We start from the raw sequence: 25,411 nt of genomic DNA, 5'->3' as shown, positions 1-25,411 counted from the left end.
TGAAACTGTTTTATACCTATGTTATTATTACTATCATCATTATTTATTTTAAAAAATGAATAAATAAAAATGAAATGAATTTTTATTTATTACTTCTTTTTTAAACAATTTTTTATACCTTTAATTTATCTATAGATGAGAAAATTAACCATAAAACGATAATTAAATACTCACGAAAGAACACAAGAAAAATAATGCAACACATACAGATTTTTCTAATAAAAGTTGAAAAACATGTACAATAAATTGCAAATTAAGGCCTTTTAAATAAATTTTTTTTAAAATAATTTCATCAAAATTTACGAAAAATCAAAAATTTCTATGATTTACGTGTAAATTACTTTCCAAAACATTATTTATTCAATTGAACAATTATTGTTTAGCTTAGTGGACGTTTCTTATCGTACTGTCTTACATTTAATTATTCCTAATTAAATAGCAAAATTATTTTCATTACTTCATAATGATCTCTAAACAACTACGACGTACTTAACTTTTTATAGTAGGCACGACTTTCCTTTTTTTATCGTACAGTAGTACGAACAAAAAAAAGATCGATTTCTGTGACATACAAAATACTTAATTCTAAAAATCGTCAGAGCCGCATGACAAATGATTTTTCGTTATTTCTATGAAAATATATATTGAAGTATACACCTACAAAGTCTTACGACAGCAAAAAATCGAACGGTAACGATCCAATAATACCCGGATTCGTCAGCGTCATTGAATATTTGCCAAAACTGATAGAAATTCATACACCTTGACCTTTTTTCACGACGCAATGGAATACGTAACTAAACGTAATTGTGTTGGATAACGAGTTATTTTTCGACTTTTTTCCAGACACGCTTTTCTCTGTATTCTAAAAAGAAAACTATGTGTTTTGTAAGCGACGTGCACCACCAACTAGTTTTAGAATGTAAAAGTAAATAGATCGTCACACAGATAATAGATAGTACGGTGGAGCCAAAAAAAATCTCACATAAAGATTCGTCATGCTATCGCTTTCTTATAATTGATTTTTGCATTAGTTGTCTTTATTTGATCAAATGCAATTTTTGTAAAATTTCTCAAAAAAAAAAAAAAAGAAGATTTTTAATTAAAATACAATTGTGTCATGTTTAACATTTTTCGTTGCAATTTTATACTAATAGACGAGAAATGTATTATGACTATGCGATCCGCAGCACAGGAAGTTGTTTTCAAAATTGTCTGATGAGATAATTGGATGTTTGATATTAATTAAAACAAACGAGCTTTCAAAATGTGAAAGAGTAAATTGAGTAATTGGATAAGTAGTTGGGTAAAATTTCCGCAAAAGACGACAACGAATATTTTATTTCCACTGTTTTATTATGTTAAGTTTTAAATAATTTTTTTTTTTTTTTAACAAGATTAAAGTATAAATGCGCACTTGAGGTTTATACAAAAAGAAAAAAATCGTTTAGTCACTTGGCCGTAAAAGTATCGACATTACTTTGCAAACTCAAGGACATTCGATGCCTCGGTAAATGTCATGGAAGGACACCTGCATCATGAAGTATTTTAGTAGAAATTAAACTGTGTAAAATTAAAATTAAAATTGACTGTGTACAGTAAAATTGTCCAAATTTGTAGCTAAATATAAAATAAAGCACATGTAAATTCAAAAGAAAAAATTGTATTCTTCTTAAGTATCATTGCTATTGTTTTGTATTGTATACTCTGCTCAAATAAATAAATAAAAAATTAAAAAATAAGCCCTTAGCACTGTTTTGGAAATTAAATTTAAACAATATTTAAAAAAGATTCTTTATTTAAACAAAAAATTCAGTATTTTAAGTGGCGGGTACATTGAATATAAGAGTGTTTGCAAAATGACCTACAAATACTTTTTAAATCACAAGTGACACTTGTAGGTTTACAAATAAGCACAACTTGTTCTTTCGACTATGCACCTGCGTCTCATCATCACCCAACAGCGTCACCACAGAACCCTAAACTAATCTCGACCTTCCATCCTGATTGATCGTACTTTGACACAGTAAAACGACACGACTAAGCAAACACGCGTTCAACTAACGCTAATCATTAAACGAGTTGTCGAGTGATCGAAGCCTCTTGGCTCGAGCGTAACATGCCGTTAATGAAGCAAAACCAGGCGATTCGCTTAAAGGAACGAGCGGAGACCCGAGTTGCCGCGTTATTTTCAAATTAACGCTCTTTTGTTTACTCTCCCTCGCGTCCCGTATATTTTCGCGACTCGACCTTGTGCGATTTCCCAAAAGCCGATCATCGCCGCCGTGTTTTCTTGTACCGCAAATTTTATTTTTAACCGATCGTTGAGGGTAAAAAAAAATCTTATCACGACTATCTCGTCGCTCCCTTGGCCAAACAATAAGATTCTCATTTTTTTAGGATCGCACTTTTTTCGGATTCTCCTGTCCAAGTGAAAAATAAAACAAAATTGGTCCAAAGACTCATCACTTATTCACATCCTTCGTAACCCAAAAAGTTAATTTTCAGAGAGCAAAATCATTTGTCATTGTAAAAGTAATTTTTTTTTTAAATCACGTTTTCTATATTTCGATCGATTTTTGCGTTAAATAAATCAGTTGGATATCCTTTTTAATTTTGATTCAGTTGTACAAAACACTAGAAAATTCAATGATGCACGAAGGAAATTCGCGACGTCATCTCGCGAAAATAAAAACAGAACAAAAGCGACTGTGTACGCGATCTAGTTCAACAGCCAATGCCAAGCAACTGCACGTGGCAATAATCGATCGAAACGAGTCAGAGAGAGAGAGCGAGGAAAATAAGCATACATCGAGCGATTCCCCTGTGCAGGTAATTGGTCACGCGTAGGAGACTGCGAGTCTTCGGCTCTTTTTGCTGGGGGATTTTCAATGCCGATTGCGATGTTTTCGATTATTTATTTGTTCGGGCACTGAATTTCTTGGATTTTTTTTTTTTTTTTTAATGCAGCAATGATATATGGGTTTAGGGGTTATTAATAGATACTTTAAAAGTAGTTTTTCTAAGTTTCAAAACAATCACTTTGTGTGTTAACTCATTCTTTTTTCAAAGATGCAAACGTCTACTGTAGACGAGTTGGATCAGGAGTAAGAAAGTATGTAATAATGGATGTTTTCAGCCCGACGTCGTGTCTGGTGTGAAGTTAAAAATAAAAACGCTACAACTCACTGGGATGGTTTTCATCGACAATTTGGATTTTCCATTTTCATCTATTTGTGTCTCATCCTATTATTGGACGTGTAGGAGGTACGTTTTATTTTACCAAAACGAAAAATGCAACAATCTTTAAATATTTTACTTTTTCGACACAACAAATTTTAAACTATACATGAAAAAAAATGTATGCACACACAGACTTGAGCAAAACTATTTTATAGATTTTCAAGTAATTTTGTGTTTCTGAAAAAAAGCGCACTTTTTCTAAGAAAATTTTTTATTATATTACTCATCCCAATACAATATTAGGAAATATTTTAATAATTTTTCATATACTTTGACTAATTTGCTTCTAAATTTATTTGTTTTTTTTCTATTTTTTTTTATTTATCTAATTATTATTTTTTTTATTTTTTTATTTTATTTACTTATCCCAATGCAATATTAGAAAATATTTTTATAATTTTTTATATACTTTGACTAATTCTTTTCTAAATTTTTTTTTTTTTTTTCTATTTTTTTTTATCTCATTTTTTTCTAAAATGAAATTTTTTTTTTATTACTTATCTCACTATAATATTAGGAAATATTCTTATAATTTTTTATATACTTTGACTAATTTTTTTCTAAATTCATTTGTTTTTTTTTCTATTTTTTATTTATTTATCTAATTATTTTTCTAAAAAAAATTTTTATTTCATTACTCATCCCAATAAAATATTGCGAAATATTATTATAATTCATCATATATTGCGACTATTTTTTTTCTAAATTTATTTGTTTTTTTTCTTTATTTTTTTTATCTTATTTATTTCTAAAAAAAAATTTTATTTTATTACTCATCCCAATCCAATATTAGGAAATATTCTTATAATTTTAATTTTTCTTTAAACTTATTGGTTTTTTTCTATTTTTCGTTTATTTCATTGTTTTTGCTGGAAAACATTTTTGAAGCACTATCTCATATGTTAGTAGTTAAAAAAATTTTTTTAGCACAACTAATGCCTATACTTTTAGCAAAAAAAATATATTTAAAAAAATTGAAAAAGTATTCGTGCTTAAAAAATACGTATATGTGATTAGACTTAAACTTTATGGGTTCATTTGTTTTCAACACATGAACTTGACCCTTTACAATCTATAAAGTTAAGTTTTAAAAGGAAAATTTTACTAGCATCAATTCGCAGAATTTATAGTTATCATGCACTGTATTTTTTTTTGTTCATTGAAATAAAGGGAACATTGAATAATAAATTTTACATGTAGTCGACAAAAAATTGTAGACTGTGGTGTGGTTATGACAGTATATAAATGTCAAAAAAAAAAAAAACATTTTAAAAGAGTAATTTTTGACATAAATAGCTCACAACCTCATTCACTCAGTTTCCTTTACATGAAACATCTTAATTACTTCCAAAAAAAAAAGATTAGTTCCCGTTTCCGTTTACGTAACGAAAATAAGATTGCACACGCATGTACGTAACTATAGTGGTACACTTCGGCGCGTGCCAGTATTTATCTTTTTTTTCCCAACATGTGTATGTTTATCTATTCGCGTTCGCCCTTATAAATAACGCAATCGATGCCATTAAATTTAAATATGGTCTTCCGTGGGCTCTGCACATGTACTCGACTTTTTATTGTTTTTCACATAAACCTATTAAAAGCAAAACAATCAAAAAGTGTACACTACAGAAAAAAGCAATACATGCCCATATTACTTAATGTAAATATATCTACGCGATGGTTCGTAAGCATATAATATATGTGACCAAAAAGCAAAAAAAAAAAGAAGGAAGACAGTCGATGCGCCTCGTGCACAAGCCACATCAGCTAATTTTACCGCAGTAGTCGTGCGTATACACGCTGCACATGCGACTCGCGTGAATTCTATATTTACGTTTGCATTCAAATGACGCACCTTTTGCGAAACGCTACTAAATTTTATATTATTTAGTTACAAGTAATACATATATATAGCCATTGCATCGGGATAGACAAGCGCTGTTTTACGCTTATGAGGGATTAAGTTCACGCCAAGCTTTAATAAATGCGTGTATCTATTGTAAAGTCCTCGATTTATTTTTAAACGGTATATTATGATATCTGGCTTGCTATTTTCGACTGTACTTTCGCGCATCTTTGCATGCTATTTTTAATTGTCGTTTGACAACTCACGAGTGATTAAGAATTTTGTTTTCATTCAATGTGCTTGCTAGGGTCAAAAACCAATGAAACTACGATTCCCAAATCGTTGATGTACGGGAAAAAAAAAAAAAAAAAAAAAAATTACCGATGAAAACTGAGCGGGCGAAATCTCGTAATCCGATCCAAAAATCCTTTCGCCGGCCGCTCCCGTACCCCTAAAAATATCACAAAGCTGCAGTAGCGGCACACGCGAGCACTGCTCTCTCACTCTCGGCTAATCGTATCGGAGACTCGGCATCTGCTCGGGATGTACACGCGTAACCGCACACTGCGACTCCATAAATGGTATGCGTAATATTACTTTCGTTTGGTAAAAAACAGTGTGTTATTAACAACCATCTTCTTGGATTTTTTGACGATCGGCGTGTTTCCTGGTGGTGTTTGGATGATATTTTTAATAAAGTGAAATGCGTCACACAGTACGAAGCAACGGAATGTTGGAAAATCAATTAAATCTTCCAAATTAGTTTCCAATTAAATTTAATCTGTGCGTATTTAAGAAAAATCGTTGCGTAAAAAGGGAAAACCGATGTCACGATCCATCATCATGGCATTTACGTACATCGATGCCATTTTTAACATGCGTCTGACTAAACTTCAATAATACTACTTATTTTGTTCTCGTCAGTTAAAGTAACCGCACACTCCATAAATATTTCCTATTAAGGGTATTATTGCACATTTTATGACATAAAATTTAACTCGGCATTGAAAATAAATCGTTACTTTTACTCGAAAATGATTGATAGTGCCAAATGTAGGAGATTACAAGGTCACACGTATTCCGTAAAACTAAAAACAAAACTTACCTCGTTGTGATTGACCTTGGTGTCGGCGTCGGTCTCGCCGCTCGTTGGTGTGTCCTGCTTCTCCGGGTCGATTTCCTGAAACAATCCAGTAAAAGCACGAATTACAATTGCATGATTGTTTTTGCAAAGGTCACGCATTCGAAGGGAGAGAAAAAAATACATTTGACAGTAAAGAGAGACGGGTGGAACAGAGAGAAAGTAAAAAAAAAAACATCTGGCAGCAGTGACGGTATTAATAGAAACTGCTGTTTACACCTGACGTCAAACAAGCACGAGTATACCTCATCGTCATTTTGGACTTTGCTGATACGCGCTCACCCACGGTGTTGTCTCAAAAGGGGATGGATATGCCAAATTTTTGCATCAACTACCAAAAGTATGAGGAAGTAAGCCTTCGTTTGCAAGTGTAAAAAAAACAGAGATGATTTTACCCAAAAATTAAAAAAAAAAAAAAGCTATAAATTTCAGCCAACAGTTTCATTCCCGGAATCAACTATATTAAACAATCACGTAACAGCTTTCAACTCGTTCGCTCGAAAAAGCTCGATCTAAATCGGCGCACACGCTGTGATTTCAACTCGATTCCAGAAGCGCGCCTCTCCTTCAACTTGACCTATCCAAATTTGTTTTGCCAAGTTCTTGCGATGTCCCACACAGGCTCACCACATCAAAATCCCGAAGTGAAAACACAGACATTTATGGTTGGCAATAAAAAAAATAAATAAATAAGGCGCAGCAAAGAAGGGTAATACTGACGTCCATATCGACGTGGACGACGCCGGTGGAGCGTCTTTTTGGTCTCCGCCTCCTCTGGATGACGGCCTGGGTCGCCTGTGCATTCCGACTGTCGTTTTCCTTGTCTTGTTCTGCAACGAGTAAAAAAGAAGAAAAAAAACCATCAATCCCAGCAACACTTTTACATGGATCCTGAAAAGATTAGGTTTCACGCAACCGTTGCGTCGATCATACTGTTAACCACTCGGTTACCTTTTTTTTTCATCATTCTCTCAGTTTAAAAATACAATGATTTTGCCCCGTTGTTTCACAAAGCGAGACCCACAAACAATCATCACAAACGCTAAATCATCCGGATAAATCGTCACGATTTACCTTTGTCCTCGGGCGGCTTGACCGGTCGTCTGAGAGGCAGGGTAACCGTAGCCTCGGTCGTCGTCGTCGTGGGCACCGTCGCGACCCCGTCAACCGGCGCGGAGCTGGGCCTCGGGGCGTTGGGTGCATTATTGCCGGTCGGCCGCCTTATGTACGCGGTCGTCGTGTCCGATGCCACGGCCACGTTGTTATTGTTATTGTTGTTGTTGTTGTTGCTGTTGCTGCTGTTGATGCTGTTGATGCTGTTGTTGTTCCTGTTGTTCGCGTCCTCGAGCTGGAACTGAGAGACAAGACAATACGGTTGCTTTCTCACGCACATGCGGGCCTGCACAGGGCCCTTTATGGAAGGTTTTTTGTTTTTGTTTTGTTTCTCTTGCGTCGCCTGTGCTGCTTCGGCTTCCCAGCGCGTGGATGTTTGTTTGTTTGTTTGTTCGTTCGTTTATATTGCGAGTGAAAAATTGTTTGTGTCTGCTGTGAAATCGTACATGCTTTATAAGAGATTGGAGTGTAATGTACTGAATTTTTTGGTCAAAGAGAAAAAAAAAAATAAACGATTTCTCAGCAGTGGCAAGTAATTTTTTTCTCATTGTTCGACAAATGAGGCAAAAATAAATAAAAAAGCACTTTATCGGTTGACCATTTTTTTTTTCAAACAGTTTTATTGCTTTATTTACAAAAAACTGTGATATATATATATAGTATTCAATCGTTTGTGTGTTGCATGTGTATATATATATATATATGCGTGCATGTATTTACAGCTGTGACATTTTAATAATAATAATTAAAAAAAAAAAAATCACAACAAGTAGAATATATACGTCTGTTCAAAGATAATAATATAATTGTAAATCGCCACAAGCACATTGACATCAGTCCTTTGTTAAAGGCTAGATAGCATGCCCCGAAATGTGTAAATAAAACATGCACTAAACAACATACTTAGTATCCCAAAAATCTTTGCCTTTCCCTACATGTATATAAATATGCTTTACAATAGTTTTTTTTTTTTTTTTTTCCAAACGCCACTTCTTGCTGGTAAACGATGGGAGCAATGTCTTCCGGCTTTTATTGTGCAGTATAAAATCAATGAAATCATAATGGAGGAATACATGAGAAATAAAAAGAAAGTCATGGATTGTCATTGGAATAGACGCGGAAAGTATAAACAAACGACATTGAGATTACGGGCAAGACAATCGATGAATTTACAAATAAATATTAATGTCAGGTGTCAGGATTGTACGGATGATTTCAAACGCAAGACCAACAGAATTATTTCTAAATTACAGGATTTACTGCACTAGATTTTGGTTACCATATACTTAATATCGTAATAATTCTATGTGTAATGTTAGAAAAATACGTCAAAATACTACATTAACCATAAAAGTTAGATCAAATAAAATCGTATGTAAACATTTTTAATGTTGTTAGCTTACACGTCTACGTGACATTCAAATACTAAACTTCTACAATATAATGATAATCAATTAGTATTTTTCACAAAAATTGTTAAAAATACAATTTTTTGATGAAAAATATAACATTCGTATGAAAATTTAATAAAATATGATAAAATATTTATCTCAATACGTAAAAAATCATTACTCTTTAGCCACCTTTTTGCGAGATTACGGCCAAATCAAATCAATACATAGGAATCTAAACAGCTCTCGAAAAGGACTCAGTTTTATATATTTTTTACGACTTTTAGGTACGACTGTATTAAAATTTGCCACTTTATGTAATTTTGTACGAATTTTTGGCACTGATATATCACTCGTAGGATTCCAATCGTCATGGATTATTTTAAAGTAAAAATGTTATGAGTACTATACAATAAAACTATTCATCAGATACGTACCTTAAAAGTGTTGCGTTTTCAGGCAGTTTCGATCAATACTCGAAAATCGTACAAGGAGATTGTCAAAAAGTTTTGATTTAAAAAAAAAAGCAAGCAATAAAAAAAAAAAAAAATTAAAATGGCATACTTTAAATTACGCTTTTTATACGTAGCATTGGCAATACAATGACAAAAAGGACTTTAAAAACTTCCCAAACAAAAAAGGATATGTTTACGTGGAAAGGAAAAAGTGGAGAAAAACTGTATGAATCTGTACCCACATGATCGACCAATTTACGTGCATTCGAGAGGGAAAGAAGAAAGTATTCATACAAGAGGAGGAGGGGGATGAAAAAAAGTGCATGATACAAAATAACCAATGCAAGTAAAACCAACAGCAAGAACAAGAGCAAGAACGAGCTATTTGCGCTCCCAACCGAATAAGCTCAACAACCATGCACACCAAGAGCGATCGTCGGCATGGGTTTTCTCGTCCCTTGTGGCCGCAACGGCTTTATCGCTACCAAGCTTGTCTACTTGACCACCACGATCATCACGACTAACATCATCGTCACCGACCTTGCTGCCGCCGTCGACTTTGAGCCTCCACGAGGGCCGGCGTTCCGGCAAGTTGCTACCACCACCGCTTGTAGACTCCACCTCCGAGGAAGTTGGCTTGTGGGAGCTCGGCGTCGTCGTCGGGACGGCAGTTGTGATGGTCGCCGTGATCGAGGCCGTCGTCGTTGATGCTGTCGCCGTCGTCGTCGTCGTTGCGCTCGACAGTGTCGCCGTTGTCGTGGTGGTTGCCGACGAGGACTGCGCAGGAGAATAAGGAAACGAATGGAACGTGCCGATTATTCCATTATGAAATGGCTCGGTGCACTGTTATTGTCGTTTCATTGCCAAATCGTAAATCGAACATGGGACCAACAAACGAACAAAACGACCATACCTATGTTTTGAATTTCCGACCAAAAACTATTTGTTTTTTTTCACTTGATTAATAAACTACTCGTCAATTGAACGAAATTTCACGAAATCCAACTAGTAACAACTCATTACGAAAAAAAAAAATATTGTTTACACGTGAAAAAAAGGGGAAGGAAAGCAAAATTCCGCTTTAGTCCAACGGAAAGTCGTGATAGTGATATCATCTTTATCTTGGCAACGAGAAACATCAGTAATGTTGATGATAAAACCCATAAAGTGTTCAAACGCTACCTGCGCAGTGGTAGTAGTGGTAGGAGCAGGAACAGTGGTACTGGTGACACCGACGTCGTTGCTCTGCTGCTGTTTCTTTTTGACGAGCTGCTCGGCGCTCTTAATCTCGTCGAGGGTGACACCCTGGGTCGACCTTCTGGTCTCGCGGACGCGTTTGGCGTGTGCTTTGCGCTGCGTCTCGCTCTCCTCGTCACGAACCGGCGGCACGAACGACCTGTTGGACAGTATTATTTTTCTTGTTTTCTTAAACTATTCGAATATACGAGTTGGTACAATGACTTCTCTCGTGTCACGGCGTGTGTGTACTGTGTGTGTGCACCTGCTTTTGTGAAATATTTTAAGCGCAGTGCTTGTTTTTTTTTTTTGCCTCTAATATATTCAATTCGATGGTTTTTACAATCCTCTTGCTCGATCGTTGCTTTTTGCAATATGATTTTTTTTACTTGTCTGATGATAATTACGTGTACAAAAAGCGCGTGTGCGGCGTATACTTGTGGTAATTAGCGTGTCCGATTGAAGACAAAATATATCATTTTTGAGTAATTTTAAAAATGTATAAATCAAAAGGTAACATTCGACATTTCGATAGTTTTTTTACTCGCATTCCTGAAATAATTGTGTGTATGTGGAAGGCAAAATACGTACGATATATCATGTGCAACGACACGAGACAACAAAATAAAAAAAAAACAATAAATTAATGAAGCACAAAGTTGCAACAAAAAGTAAATAAATACGTGAACAAATGTTTTGTAATCGAGAGAAGCAAACCATCGAAATCTCAAATTGGATCTGTATTTTCAAGTACTGGATCAAAAATACAACTGAGGAAAATAAATAAACAAATTTCATTCGATTATACAATAAATATATGAGTATTCGAGCTTCGAAGGATACTTTTAAATTTTTCCTATACCAAAAGAATGTCTAGGATAAAATGTAATAAATTTTAAACTTTTACAAGTATTCTTCGAACCTTCGGATTAATTAGTAACGGGGGGGAAAAAAAGTTCAAATGGCCGATGCCGACGTTTCAAGTATCGGCGCTTGTCTTGATAACACCGGCCCACTAATATACTATTGGAAATCAACGGGGATCAAAGCTGTTCATTCTCTTTCAATACTTAAGGAAATGAAAAGTTCTAAAAATAACAGCTTTCACAACTCACGATATTTAAAAATAAAAAAAAAAAAAACAATAATAATAATATTCAAAGGCAAATCTCACACTTGTGATTATATTGTATTTCGCATACGAAAATAAACAACACAAGTCTAAGAAACACAGGAAAATATGAGTGTACAAAACTTTTCCATTAAAGCATAACTGGTAGCAATCAATGTAAGCCTTATTTTGCACTGCATATTGCTGTAATAATTTTACATACATAACGAAAGCTCTGAAAAATAAAGTAGAATCGTCACTCATTCACAAGAGCAGACAAAAAAAAGCACACTTTTGTTATCATGCGGCTGCAAATCTCAATAAAATAAAGGAAAATAAAACGTAATTAGAAAAACCAATATCAATGAGGCATTGAAATTTCAAAAATTCAATACGCATATCTTCACACGTTGCAAAATAGATACGCAGTTGGAAAAAAACTATTTCACGAGTTTTACGTTTATGACCTCAGCAGCGTGCAAACACACTGAAACGCTTTTATTTTTGTTTGCATGTCAAGTAAAAAAAAAGGATAATTGATAATTAATGTACTAAATAAAATATTCACAGCACCTCAAAAGCAAAACGAGCTTATCAATTTTATTAGAAAGGAAAAAAAAAAAAAAAAAAAACGGAAAACAGAGCAAAAGCTGTTAAATGAAAATTTATCGCGCGTTTTTCCAACTGCGTAAATCTTCAGGGACGGCTTAGGTGTACGCACTTGAAGAAATTTTTGAAGATATTCCCTGGGCTTAGCTTGCTCCCACCGGGTGTGGTAGGAGTCGCAGGTACTGTCATTGAATTGTTCGTAGCAGACAGTGTCGTCGGCGATACTTGAACCGAGCTCGATAAGCTACTCGAAGTCATTAAATTGCGTGAGTTATTATTACTTTGATGGTACGTACAATATGCAACCAGTAAACTATAATTTTTTTTAATTTTTTTTTTTTATATATGTTTCACATTGATAAAGCAACCAATAACAAAGTAACGAATAGTTAATTTTTTCGAATGAAAATCACAGTACAAGATACTTATTAAAAAATTACAAGTACCGATCATTCCAAAAAAGTACTGTCAAATATCTTATTTGGCAAATAAAAAGCAAAATACGATTCTGTGACACGTACAACATGATGCACAGCAGCTGGTTTGAGTGACGTAAAAAAAAGCCCTTAGTATTCACGATTAGCGTACAGTTGCCATATTATTGCATTAATATTTTTAGACATTTACAAAATAAACAATTACAAGTTAAAATTATGATTTTTTTGTTAATATTTGAAAAATTTATCAATACTAGAGCAGCACGATACATCATTATATTTAAAACGTCTGACCAATAACGACCTCTTCTACTTATATCCTCAACTAAGTCTTGTCATAATAATAATAGTAAAACTAATGCATTATTCTAATTACTTTTTCAATCTGAATAAATAAATTTTTCACAAACTATCTATCATAGCACGGATTCTAATGTTTTTTCGTAAAATAAAAGAGAAACGTCAATTAAACAAATACGTCACCTAAGTGCAATAAATTAAAAAAAAAAAAAAAAAAAAAAAAAAAAAGTAAACATCTTATTTACATACCTGCGAATTTGGTTGGCGGGTAGAGGACTGCTGGAGTTGAGACCAGTGACTGGTGTCGTAGGCAACGACTTGTTCGGCACACCACCCGTTGGCGATTGTTGCGTACTATTTGTCTGTGGTACTGGCGACAGTTCCAAATTCAATTTGATGTCTTTTTTCCTGAAAACATATCGATACAAATTTTTGAGTTTTTTCTTTATTATTGTTCAAATGCTACAAGCAGAGACCTATGGGATTAGCAGATGTAATGGCGAGGAGTGTATCTGTGGAAACGGGTTGTCAATAATTTTTTTTTTTTTTTTTTTTTTTTTTTTTTTCGTTTTAGAGCAATAAAACATACGTGATGAATTAATCGACAAGATAAACGGATTTTAGAGTTTAATTTCATTCAGATAAAATTATTAATCAAGCCATCAAACTATGTACAACAGTTTATTTTTAAAGCGTTAATAAAAAAGCAGGATATTAGCAAAAGCTGGACATTTAATGTAACGATTGTACAAGCGGTAGTACTTTATTACAGCGACTGGTTTTTTTTTTTTTTTTTTTTTTTTTTTTTCATAGCAAAGAAACGATTCTTTATACTCATAATTCATGCCAAAAATGCTGTAATTACCATTTTACTGATTTGAAAGAAACTAAGTAAGCCTCTTACTTTGGTAATCATAGTCTTGAGTAGAGAAAAAAAATCTATACGGTAGAGAGAACAAAAAAAACTAAAGGCTCTTTTATTTTGTTTCGTCGAGGGCGCGCGTACCTGTAAGTATCGCGCAAGGATGCAGATCGGGCGGTCGTGGCGTTGTTATAAGTAGGAGTGGCTGGATTACAGCGGTGGAGAGTAGGGCAGGATGCTGCCTTGATACGGGCTCTCAGTGCCAAGTACTGCTCATAGAACCTGCGCAACATGCATATACGTGCCACGTGCACACTTGTATACCACACTAATCTTTTTTATTTACATTGTGCATTCGTAAGTATCTTGGACTTTCTTTCTTATGAACATTATTTCTAAAACTTGATCTGTAACCATTTTTCGGTGGTAAAAAAAATATACTCTCGGAAGTGTGTAAAAATACTTGACACGTTTAGAGGGTATTTTCTATTTTTTTTAAAGATGCATTTAAATTATGAAGTAATTATTTTAGTGGAAGTTATAGTTTTTGGTTACATTTTATTTCGGCAAAGCATGGTTGCTAAAAAAAAACTTCAAAACACAGGCACACGTGTTAAAGTTGCAAGCTTCGTTTGAATGTTTGGATTATCAGTTGAATAAACGTGTGCACTTACTTTTCATCCGTTTCAAAGCTATGTGTTCTTCTGAGCACAACTTCTGGTTCTTCCTGAGCTTTTATGGGTGACGTCGGTGTCTTTATTAAAGGTTTTTCGCGTTCTTCAATCCCTGTAAAAAACAATATTTTCATCATTATACATAAACGTTTTGAAGCAAAAAAAAAAATCCAAAAATTGGAAATGGAAGAATACATACTAGTGGATATTGAATTAGTAGACTCCATCTCATGGCCGCGATTCCTGAACGAACCAGACCTTCGCCACGAGGGTATGGAGCCCTCGTCATTGTTCTCAGACTGTTGTTTTGGTGGTACAACGGGTGCCTGGTTAGGAACTTTGTTCACCTCGGGCGATGGCTGGGGACTGTAAGAAGCCGTTTCCTCGCGATTCGCCCTATTTTTCTTTTCTGCAAAATCAACAACAAGTACCACATTTACAAGTCAAGTCTTCAAGTCTATGATTTTTCGTGATAGGTGTAATAAATTACGTTCATTATATGTACAACATAAAAAAATTCAGCATCATTAAAATAATGTAAACGTGGAGGCGTTGGAGTAAGATACTGTGGTGTGTTGAAAGTGTTTTTTTATGCCCAATTGAATTTACGAAAACTTAGTATTTCAATGGAAAAGCAATTAGAGCGCTGTGTAATGATATATTATTCGTAGTTACGTGTGTGTAATAAAGTAATAAACATGTCCTGTAAATGATGCTCGTGTGTTTCATTTGTTACACAGTAAAGGCACATCGTTATTATTATTAATTATTATTAAACATCAAACGCTGCAGGATTAAATTAAATTAAATTAAATGTAAAGAATGAGGAAATAATTAAAAGATAAAACCAATGATACAGTGATTAGCGACAAAACCTCAGCAAAGAAAAACCAAAATGTTGGTAGCACATAGCACCGAGAAGGGTAAAACTCACCGTCGTCGGTAAGACAAGTCGAGTTGTTTGAACGATTTGATTTATTAGATTGTTCAGAACACGTGGAGGACTGTGTATCTGAGCTAGTCTCAGATTCACTCTCACCTTCGCTTGCCTCCTCCACGTCCGTATCGACTCCCTCTTCTAAATCCACGCAGCAGAGTTTTTATAATGAAAGAGTTGCGATGAGAAAAGATTGTAGTAAGAGTTTTTTTTCTTATATTTTAAAAGAAAAGGACTTTAACTATCAAAGAAAAATCTACATTTAGAGTTTGAAAAAATTGCTGCAATAACTTTTCCAACTTTTGATTTCCAAATACTGTTATGTAGTGTACTAAAGTAAAAAGAGTTATCTTTAGATGCTTGAGATTTTCTAAATTTATATATAAGGTCAAAAAGTATAAGTATACAACTCACTGCAGCAATTTTATCGCAATCCCTCGATTGCAAGAGCAAGACTGATTGAAGAAAAAAAAAACAACAACAATCGACTCACCGACGTCACTATTCGTTCCAACGCTCGACTCTTCTTTGTCGGATTGAATTTCCAGTTCGACTTTCTTAACTTTGTTTGGTGTCTCCTCCTCGAACGTATCTATTCCCTTTTGATCGATAACTAAATTCTCATTTGTTGATACACTAGTGGAGAAAAAAAACAAATTTGATAATTAGATCAAATTTCGTGAAAACAAGCGCACAACTCAAAACGCAAAAGTAATCCAATACTCACCGTTTCTTTGGTACCGCTATTGGCTTGTTGATAATTTGCGGATGCTCCTTCAACAGAACCTCTTGCTTTTTCTTCAATTCCTCCAAAGCCTTGACGATGTCAGGATCAGCTACGTCAAAAGCAGTTTGGCCCTGCAATTATACCAACAAGTTAAAAAATAAATAAATAAATAAATAAAATTAACGATCATCAACCATCATCATCAAAATTTGTACTTATACTTACGGCATAATTTTTAATATCCATATCACAGTAATTATCCACCAAGAGCTTGCAGGACTCAATCTGGCCCCAATGCGCCGCACCGTGCAGAGGCGTCCATCCGTCGTTATCCCTCGCATTGACGTCACACCGGGCCTGCAGCAGAATACTACAAAAAAACAAAGAAAAAAGATCCCACGTTACTCGTCACTGTGACCTGTTCAGTCGCTGAATTCAAACGAGTTCTTACTTCATAACCGTAGTATAACCCTTGGCGGCAGCGACGTGAAGGGCCGTGGCTCCGGATCGCGGGTGCACGGCATCCTTGCCGGGTGCCCCAGATTTCCAGGCTCGCGCGTCGCTCAGCATCAACCTCTCCTCCTCGCTTCTCGCCTTGTCGCAGTCGATCCCTGTTCAAATTGACAATTAAAAAATTGCGAAATGGACCAAGAGAAAAACAACATGTGTGCGTCTACAGGGTCTGTATATTACACAAGGAACCCGACGATAGGCGTTGTGAACCTAGCCGGGGAACAAGCAATACATCTTGCTCTACGAGATCATTCAGCATTTACCATCTTCGTGAGGGCAGCTTGGTAAACGACTCTATATGGTCTCGACATCGTTGTACTTTGCACAGTCGCAAATTCAATAAAAAAAAAATAAAAATAAAATTAAAAAAAAGTTAATCAACCGAGAATGAACGAGTCGTTGCTCAATGATTATTTAAAAACAATGAGGCACGAAAGAGGAGACGCGCGCGTTTAATCGGGAGATAGCGAGAGTGAGTCACTCGATATGACCACCAATAAAACACACAATGCAAAAAGCGCCAAGCGGTCGAACTCGCCTGCTTTGTTGATGTGATCCTGCAGCAGCTCCTCCATCTCGTCGCTCTCCGCGATGTCGAGGGCGAGCTCGCCGTCGTTGTTCACCGCCGCCAAGTTGCAGCCTTGCTCTATCAAGTATCTGTGGGTGATAACGTTGTTGTTGTTATTATTGTTGTTGGAATCTTAATGACAATGATTGACGCGAGTCAACATTTTTAAGCGTTATAATACACGTATGTGTACAACCGAGTACGTAACGGCGGCGGTTAATTATCTTCGACGGGCTCAATTTGGAGCGATAAGATTCCACGTAGTTGGCGCGGTACGCACAAAAATAAAAAATAAATAAATAAACAAATAAACGGTGATACACAACGGTGAATGACCGAAAAAAAAGTATTTGCTGATCATCAAATTGCGTGAATAAAAGGAGGTGCATGTGTATGTACTGACTTGGCGATGGATATGAAGCCACATGAGGCGGTCGCGTGCAGGGGCGTCCAGCCCTCGTTGTCGCCCCGGTTGATGTCCGCGCCCTGTTCCACCAAAAATTCCACCATGTCCAGGTCATCGTCGATACAGGCCTGCAAGCACACAATATTTTCAGCACGGATCAACCAGGGGGCTAACACGGAAAGATTGATCTTTGACTCTCGCAAAATAATTGCAGTCTTATTGGAAATTGTGCACTTTTGAGCAAACCAAGTGAGATTTCACGGAATGGTGTAAGCTCTGACGAGAGATCGCATGTCTATAAATATATATATATATTATACATTGTGCTACTCTTTATTCAAGCTGGTATCTGGAAATGAGGAGGTACGAGAACCTATTCAGGGCTTATAAGCGATGTATTATATTCTCTCAATTGCTCTTCGAGACCTGGCCTCTGTAGCAGTTACCGGTTTAGTTTGATAAATGCCTGTACGTACGCCTACGTTGGAACGTGTGTTTTTTACTCTCATTTTTAAAATTTGCCGCATTTCGTGAGGATCTCATTGTTTTTTTTTTTTTTTTTTTTTTTTTTTTTTGCGTGCAGTATCGGTACGCGCAGGTATATATTTTCACACACTGTCCACGTAGATTCTCTGAATCATAAAGCTCCAGCTGTACGAGATTGAATGCACCAAATATATGGTATACAGGTGCACGTTGATTTCGATAAGTAATTAAAAGTACATAGGTTGAAAAAGTGCATTGAACCGGGCTTCGGTAAAAGCATAAAAGAACGCATTGTTTTTCATTTCGAGAGGAAGGAACGCGTTGAAATGCGACACAATTGACAACTGCTGTGGTAGGGTTGGAGAGATGAATTTTTTATTATTATTCAAAGCTAAACCATCTCTCTATCGACCCTGATTTACTACTCACCCTGATTTTCTCACGTTTTTTTTTTTTCTTCTCCCTTCCAACTTAAGTATATTATTTTATCCTCTACCACCCGATTCAAACTCTACACAAAGTACACCATCAGTGTACGGCTTGCTCGGGAGCGACAAACTATAAATATTTAGCCACCCAAAGAAAACATGTGCCCGTTGTAGCTTGCCAAAAAATCTTAACCGTCAAAATAAAAAATAAAAACAACAACAACAACGTTGATTTGTTTCAATCACTCGCACCAGAGTCCCCAAATTTTTTTTTTTTTTTTTTTTTTTTTTTTTTTTCATTCACGCGTTACATCACCACGCCCGCGAGCTTTGGGCCATCGATTTTGAGCAACAAGAAGAAAAAAAAAGGTCCTCCCCCGGTGAAATAAACAGAGAGCACGTGTGCTGCGACGTGGCTGTTGCGCAACATCGCCTGCATGGGAAGAGATAAGAGTATACATCATACAATACGCTATGTGCGTCGAGTCGACCGTAAATTATCACCATCACCAAATTTGGAAAAAAAGTGCGATAAGGAAGCTCGTCGAAATGCGCCCGGGGAGAAAGAAAAAAAAATATATATATATATATATATCGTGAACCCTGAACTTTGCGTTTAAATGCGTGTTGTAATAAGTACTTACATGCGAGAGTAAAAAATATTGGTTTGCAGGAGGAGAGAGTGCGAGGAGGACGACCATGTATATAGGCTATAAATAGCGAAGCCGATGCCTGATGTGTATTTTCAACGTCTATTTCCGCGGGTTCCGCAAACCTCTTGTTCCTTACTCCTGTTCCCTTCGCTCAATTTTTTTTTTCTTTTCTCTTTAACTTATACACGTATGGTTTGATGAAAGGTGTTTTTTTTTTTTTTTTTTTTTTTTGGAAATTAGGTTGATGGTCTAGCGTCAAGACGTGAGATTTTCACTCTGCGTTTTGCAATCGCGACTCTAATAATATTTGCCCGAACGTGAGCAGTGTGTGTTGCAAAGTGCCTCGACCCTTTTATTCTTCTCGGGTGACAATTTTTACGGAAAAAATTGACCTCGACACTTTTATCATTACAGCGTAATTCTCTAGTTAAATCTTGAAACCAAATGACGCAATGTATACAACAAGATGTATCATAATAGGATTATTATTGCCAATTTTTTTTTTTTTTTTTTTATTCATCCACGTTACTTGTTTGTACATTTTTACGCTCGTTTCCAGAGAAGTATTTTTGAATGAAATTCGGCTTCAAAGACGTAAAATAAAAAAAAAATAAAATAAAAATAAATAACAACTCAACAGAACGGGAGTTTTACTCCGAAACGTTTTATTTCCGGATTCTGGATTCATCAAAATCACACGACCTTTCCCTTATTGTTCGAAAAACACTGCGACCTCGCTCCTGATGGATTTTGACGCGAAAAATCAATTTAAAAAAAAAAAAAACTCCATTCACGTTTCACTCGACTGCAGCGTATACTTGAATATTATAAATAGAACTTCGAGTGATTTTGAAAAAAAAAAAAAAAAAAAAAAAAAACTAGCTCAAAATTTCAAAAACATTGGCACATTTTTCAACTATAGGTACACTTGCAAAATTACCCGATGGGTGTATTAATAACCCACGCGCGCTCTCAACATTCATAAACACGCGCATTCACATTTCACGTGTAAATACACGCGCATCGGGTGATCGTATACACGCTTAGCATTTTTTTTCTTCTTTTTTTTGTTCTTTGCTCAACTTCCGCGTTTTCAACATCAACTAATGGGTAGACAATCAGTAGGACAATCGTGATGATATCCTCGGGGGCTTAATTGAATTTAAATACTGCTTATCACGCGAATTGGAAAAGTTTGACATCACCTCGTTATAATAGATAATTAACGACCAGATATCCATAGTATTTGGAAACGGAAAAAATAGTCCTCCATATAAGATCTCCGGGCAACTTTGATCTTATCCCCTTTAAAACTCGTGTCTATATGCCGTGTAGAGCTTACCCCCGAAAATCTCTTGGGCAACGTATATATATGTTCAAAAGCTTATTTATCTCGCGCGGAAACGAGGCTAGCCAGCTCTCCTGCCTTTTACGCGCAAACTAGGCGAGCGTCGGAGAGCTTTTCGGCTCAGAGATGTGTACCCGCATTTATATACGCATACGGAGGAAGCACGATGATCGAGTGTGAAAACAAAATGCCAAGAGACACGAATCTTGGTTTTTTTTCTCTATTATTTCACTTTCGGTGCTTTAGTGGCTTATAGTTGACGCGAGTTTCCCGATCGATAGTTTTTGCTATCTCGCAGTTAATAATGAGAAGCGCGTCGTCTAGAAAATAATTAACAACGTGTTGAAATTTCGCGATTATCCAAGTACCAATGAGTTATTGGAACGCATAGCGTGATATTTTTCTTTTATATACAATTTTTTTTTTTTTTTTTTTTCAATTCACCGATAACATTGGCGATCCTTATCATCGCTTCGAATTGTGCCCACCTGTAACGCGCGTACAATTTAACGCGATGGCTCCTACGTTAACGCAAGCTCGCTCATGATACCTACGTATCGCGCGTATTAAAAATGACTTTGGTAGCTGCAATTTTTTTTCTTTTTCTTTTCGAACAGGACTATTTTCACGCTTTACGTAAACGCGCGGCCGAAATACGCTTTGCTAGCAACAAACAAAACTTATGTCCACTCCGTACGTGTGTGCACGTCGACGTTGTATTCTCTAGCACGTGGCCTTGGTTCAGTTTCGCTCGGTTTTGTACCCAACTTCTCCTCTATACTCGCGGGTTTTATGTAACCCCGCGCGCGTGCTCGTTGCACCTATACACACACCACCGGCAAAATGAAAAATCTCGGGCTTTCAATCTGATTTTAGATGAAGATTATATATTTTGCCCCGCTGCATCTCTATAGCGCTCTTCTTCTCTCTGCTCTGCTTGATGAGCTTTTGCTAATTATATGAAGACGCTTTCTGCCTGCTAGCCTAGCTAAGCTACATTTATAATTTCGAGCGTGGCGGCAACAGTATAGAGACGCGTATTTTAGAAACTCGTGAATACGTCCAAACCGCCTCCAAACACATGTGTGTATTATTACACCCAGTGCGGATGGATTGTTTTTCATTTGTTTGCATAATCATCAATGTATTGTGTTATTTTTTGTCTTTGGGAATAATGATTGTAAGTGGCACCAGTTGGGGCTGTTGTAAAACTAATTTTCGAAGCGTCAAGCGGTGCGATTGGAAGATTGACGCTTTCCTCGCGTGATGCGTGTAAAAATACATTTTCCATTTCCAAGAGTTGCAAAAAAGCTCCCCCCCCACCCCCACCCCACTTAAGCAGCCCACCTTAGTGTATACTAACATTATCAAGTGTGAATTGTTTAAAAATAAGTAGCGATTAAAAATAGAAATTCCGACGTTTCGCAGCTGTACAATGTATCCTCTCTCTTTCTTGCCGTTGAAAATTTATAAATGAAAAAGAGGCTTGAACTGCTCTCTTAGTTTTTTTTTTCCCCTCACCTGGTGCAATGCCGTGAGACCATCGACGTTTCCGGTATTGATGTCTGCCCCTTTTTGCAGTAGCCTGACAACCTCGTCCTTATCCCCGGCAGAGCAGGCGGCCAGAAAAACGCAGTCCGCCGAAAACTTTATCTTCCTCGAGATCTTTTGTGGATCCGGTGGCTCCTTGTTGGTTTCTGACTGCTCCCACCTTTTCAGCTGCTCAGCCCTTTTGAACAGGGCCGAGCTTGATCTGTTTTCCAGGGACATTGCACTTTGTTGATTTTCACTTCAATAATCTGCTTACGGCGATATCTTGGGAAACCACCTTGTGTATGATCTCCTCGGTGGCACTCAAACCTACATAAAAGTAATTTTAATTAAAAATGACACATTATTTTTTTTTGGAGAAAAAAATATATGCGTACTATTTGCCTTACAGCTGTAAATGACGGACGGATTATTTTTACACATAATAACGAACAAGAACAACTTCATTACGATTACTACTATCAACGATTCGATGTAAATATTAGTTGTGTTTTTGTAAAGCTGTATATGTCATTTACAAAATAAATGATGATAAAAATACTGTTTTTAAATATAAAGTTGCAGGACTTATTCGATGAAAAAAAAAAAAAAAAAATTGATATTTGAATTCAGAGTTTGGTGCATCAAGAAAAATTATGGTTAGTTAGCTGTCAATGTTATGCTGTGATAATTTTCACCTGTGTAAACATAAAATCATCAAACACACGATAAATAATAATTTTTACTTTCTTTTCAACTCTATTCGAAATAATTTAATGTCATACGTTATTAACATATTTATGGATTATTTAAACTTAATAATATAGGTATAGAAAGTAGTGCAATATTTCAAAAATCATTGAGCAAATTTGATTTGACTTCTTGATGGATTAGAGTTACCGATTCATTAACGCACAGTGGTATATTGGGAATTAAGCGATCCTGGCTTTAAGCCAATGTGTGAAAATCACAGGTTTTTTATAGTTTTCAAAGTGCTGGCTCATAATTGTACAAAAACTAGAAGTGTAGCTTGCAAGTTTCAAGGGATATTTAAAGACAATGGTTAAAACGTAAAAATAGGACTGACACACAAAATGATTGTAAATCATTTTTGATTGATTCTGTGGCTAAAGACTCTCCGTAAACCGGCATTCTTCGATGATTCCAAACTATTGTGGTCCCCTGATTAACTACATAAATTAATGAGCCTCATCAAAGAATTAATTGGAATAATTAATTCAACAACTACTTATGATTACTTGGTGGATTTAAAGATCATTTCAAGTAACAAATTACAACAGAGACACACACAGACACACAGTTCAGCCTTAATCTTATGACTAATGCACTACAACACCACTACTAATATTATTACTATTCTCATTGTTATTGTTATAGTTGTTGTTATTTTTGTTCCAACTGTAAAACAAACAATAAATTTTAAATGCACCTGTTGACTGATATGTGTAAGCACTTTTTTTAATGCAAACTTTTGTTAATATTTGCCACAATTTATTACATACTTTAAAAGGAAGTGCCAAATTTTCACGATACCCAGAAAACAGAGTCCCCCGTAATTTCTGTAGCTAATCTTAACCAACTTTACACACTTCTAGCAACTCGGACAACTCTCTCATGAAGAAGAATCAAGCTACACTGGTAGGAGTACAACACATCTACATTTCCGTACACACTTGTGCCTGCTGTTGGGGTATGAATCAGCAGACCGATCCTTACACTCAGTACAGAACTCATCTCTTTCGATCAAACTCAAACAAATTCGTACATGAAGAAAGCGAGACTCAACCAGGGAAATATCAATATAATAATACCCTACTTGGCAAAACAGCACAAACCTTAGCGGTAACGAGGAGTAGGCTGCTGCTGACGGTGGGCCGCCGCCGCTGCCTGCTGCTGCTTCTTCCTTAGCTGCTGAGCCACCTCGGCACCGCCGCCTGACCCCATAAGTATGTATAGGGTACTGATTACTGATTCGCTGGACGCTCCGATATTTGTTGAAGGACAGAAAACTAGATACTTTGCTGATCCTCTTCTTCAAGACGACGGCGACGTCGCACACACCAAGACCTATATCTCTCTTACTCTTTCTTCCACTGTATAATACTTAAATATACTCAGAGGAGGAGGAGGAGCAGAATGTATTTATTATGTGTATACATTTTTAAAAACACACCACGTATGTATGGGCCTACTGATTTCCTTCTGCTCCAAAAACAGAGCGACGATCCGATTATTGTACGATTGACACACCCGCGTCTCAAGTTTATCGAACACTATAGATTCTCGAAGACGTTCTTTCTCCACTGCTTCTGCAGCTGTGTGGGCTCTCTCTCTCTCTCTAATCACTCTTTGCCCCTCTCTTCGTCGCGGATGATACAAAAACGTATCCACGTACACACACACACACACACACACACCACAGGCCTATAGGTTACGTAGACGTAATAGCTCCGGTTTAGCTTTACGCACTCTCCGGACCGACCCGACAACTCTTTCGGTGAGGTTGACCGAGGTCAGCTGAGTGAGAAGGTGCTGATAATTTTGCGTGCAGATGCACCAAGCACCAGCAGCACCGACAGATAGACGCACACTTTTCTTTTCTGCTCCTCTCTCTCGAGAGTCGCGGCGACTATTCGTTTGCCACACACTCTTTCTCTTTGCTGGGCATAGTGGGCATAGTGGCTATTCTTGGACACCCGTCCCGTGCGCACATATAAATACGTATGATATGCATGATTCGCTCTCGACAGCGGCGGCTCCTTTTACTCCTGCAGACCCGACCCTCGACCGACTATTTTGTTTCGCTCAGAAAGTTTGGACAGTACTTAAGTAGGTACCTATATATCTAGACGGACTAAGTACGGAGCTTCGGAGTCACAATTTGCGATCACGAATCACGATCTTCTCTCATATATCTCTCTCTCTCCCTCTCTTATTTAAGTAATGATCAGTGTACAGTAGGGATAGAGAGGTGTTGTTTAAAAAATATATATACATTTATAAGTAAATTCTTTCTTTTTCCTCTGATCTAACATTATCAGTACCTATAGCCCGTTGTGAGGTCTGAAAAAATCTATCCATTTCCGTGATAGTCTATAATCAATACCTTTAAACATAATATATTTCGGCATGATTCCGATTTCTGTGGCGCCTGATATTTCTGTCTTTTACTATCCAATAACCAATTACATTTATATATAGCTTACTCTCAGAAAATTCTACGCCAGACAGCACTAGTTGAAGGGTATGTAGATTTTCTGATTTTCCTGATTTTCTGATGTTATCATTCTAGTAAATTTATTAAACCATGTAAGTAAAATGTGTATACTTTTAGAGGTCAATTTTTGGGTTAAACATAAATTGTAAACTTGCCGCA

General features: G+C 36.2%; 1 protein-coding gene across 4 annotated transcripts in view; it reads right to left on the bottom strand.

Annotated features, from left to right (window-relative positions):
- Positions 1–24,812, bottom strand: part of Mbs (Myosin binding subunit) — a 32,711-nt gene extending 7,899 nt beyond the window's left edge. Inside the window, exons 1-19 of one of the 4 annotated variants that reach the window (XM_089598569.1) lie at positions 23,871–24,812; positions 22,006–22,344; positions 17,567–17,697; positions 17,134–17,252; positions 16,534–16,693; positions 16,308–16,452; positions 16,083–16,213; positions 15,849–15,991; positions 15,353–15,496; positions 14,618–14,827; positions 14,419–14,530; positions 13,889–14,026; positions 13,132–13,290; positions 12,258–12,389; positions 10,372–10,585; positions 9,730–9,966; positions 7,305–7,584; positions 6,951–7,060; positions 6,195–6,269 (exon numbers count right to left, since the gene is read on the bottom strand). In XM_089598569.1, the coding sequence (XP_089454695.1) occupies positions 6,195–6,269; positions 6,951–7,060; positions 7,305–7,584; positions 9,730–9,966; positions 10,372–10,585; positions 12,258–12,389; positions 13,132–13,290; positions 13,889–14,026; positions 14,419–14,530; positions 14,618–14,827; positions 15,353–15,496; positions 15,849–15,991; positions 16,083–16,213; positions 16,308–16,452; positions 16,534–16,693; positions 17,134–17,252; positions 17,567–17,697; positions 22,006–22,254 (2,889 nt within the window). In that variant the 5' untranslated portion in view covers positions 22,255–22,344; positions 23,871–24,812. The remainder of the gene's footprint in view (positions 1–6,194; positions 6,270–6,950; positions 7,061–7,304; positions 7,585–9,729; positions 9,967–10,371; positions 10,586–12,257; positions 12,390–13,131; positions 13,291–13,888; positions 14,027–14,418; positions 14,531–14,617; positions 14,828–15,352; positions 15,497–15,848; positions 15,992–16,082; positions 16,214–16,307; positions 16,453–16,533; positions 16,694–17,133; positions 17,253–17,566; positions 17,698–22,005; positions 22,345–23,870) is intronic. The other 3 variants (XM_014352419.2, XM_089598570.1, XM_014352423.2) reach the window with 3 other exon arrangements.
- Between the last annotated feature and the right edge of the window lie 599 nt (positions 24,813–25,411).

The sequence above is a fragment of the Copidosoma floridanum genome, unplaced genomic scaffold (assembly GCF_036245765.1).
Source record: "Copidosoma floridanum isolate Cflo_tuat_1 unplaced genomic scaffold, Cflo_Japanese_pri ptg000006l, whole genome shotgun sequence".
Lineage (NCBI taxonomy): Eukaryota > Metazoa > Arthropoda > Insecta > Hymenoptera > Encyrtidae > Copidosoma > Copidosoma floridanum.
The sequence above is the reverse complement of the archived record's forward strand: the minus strand, read 5'-3'. Positions and strand labels throughout refer to the sequence as shown.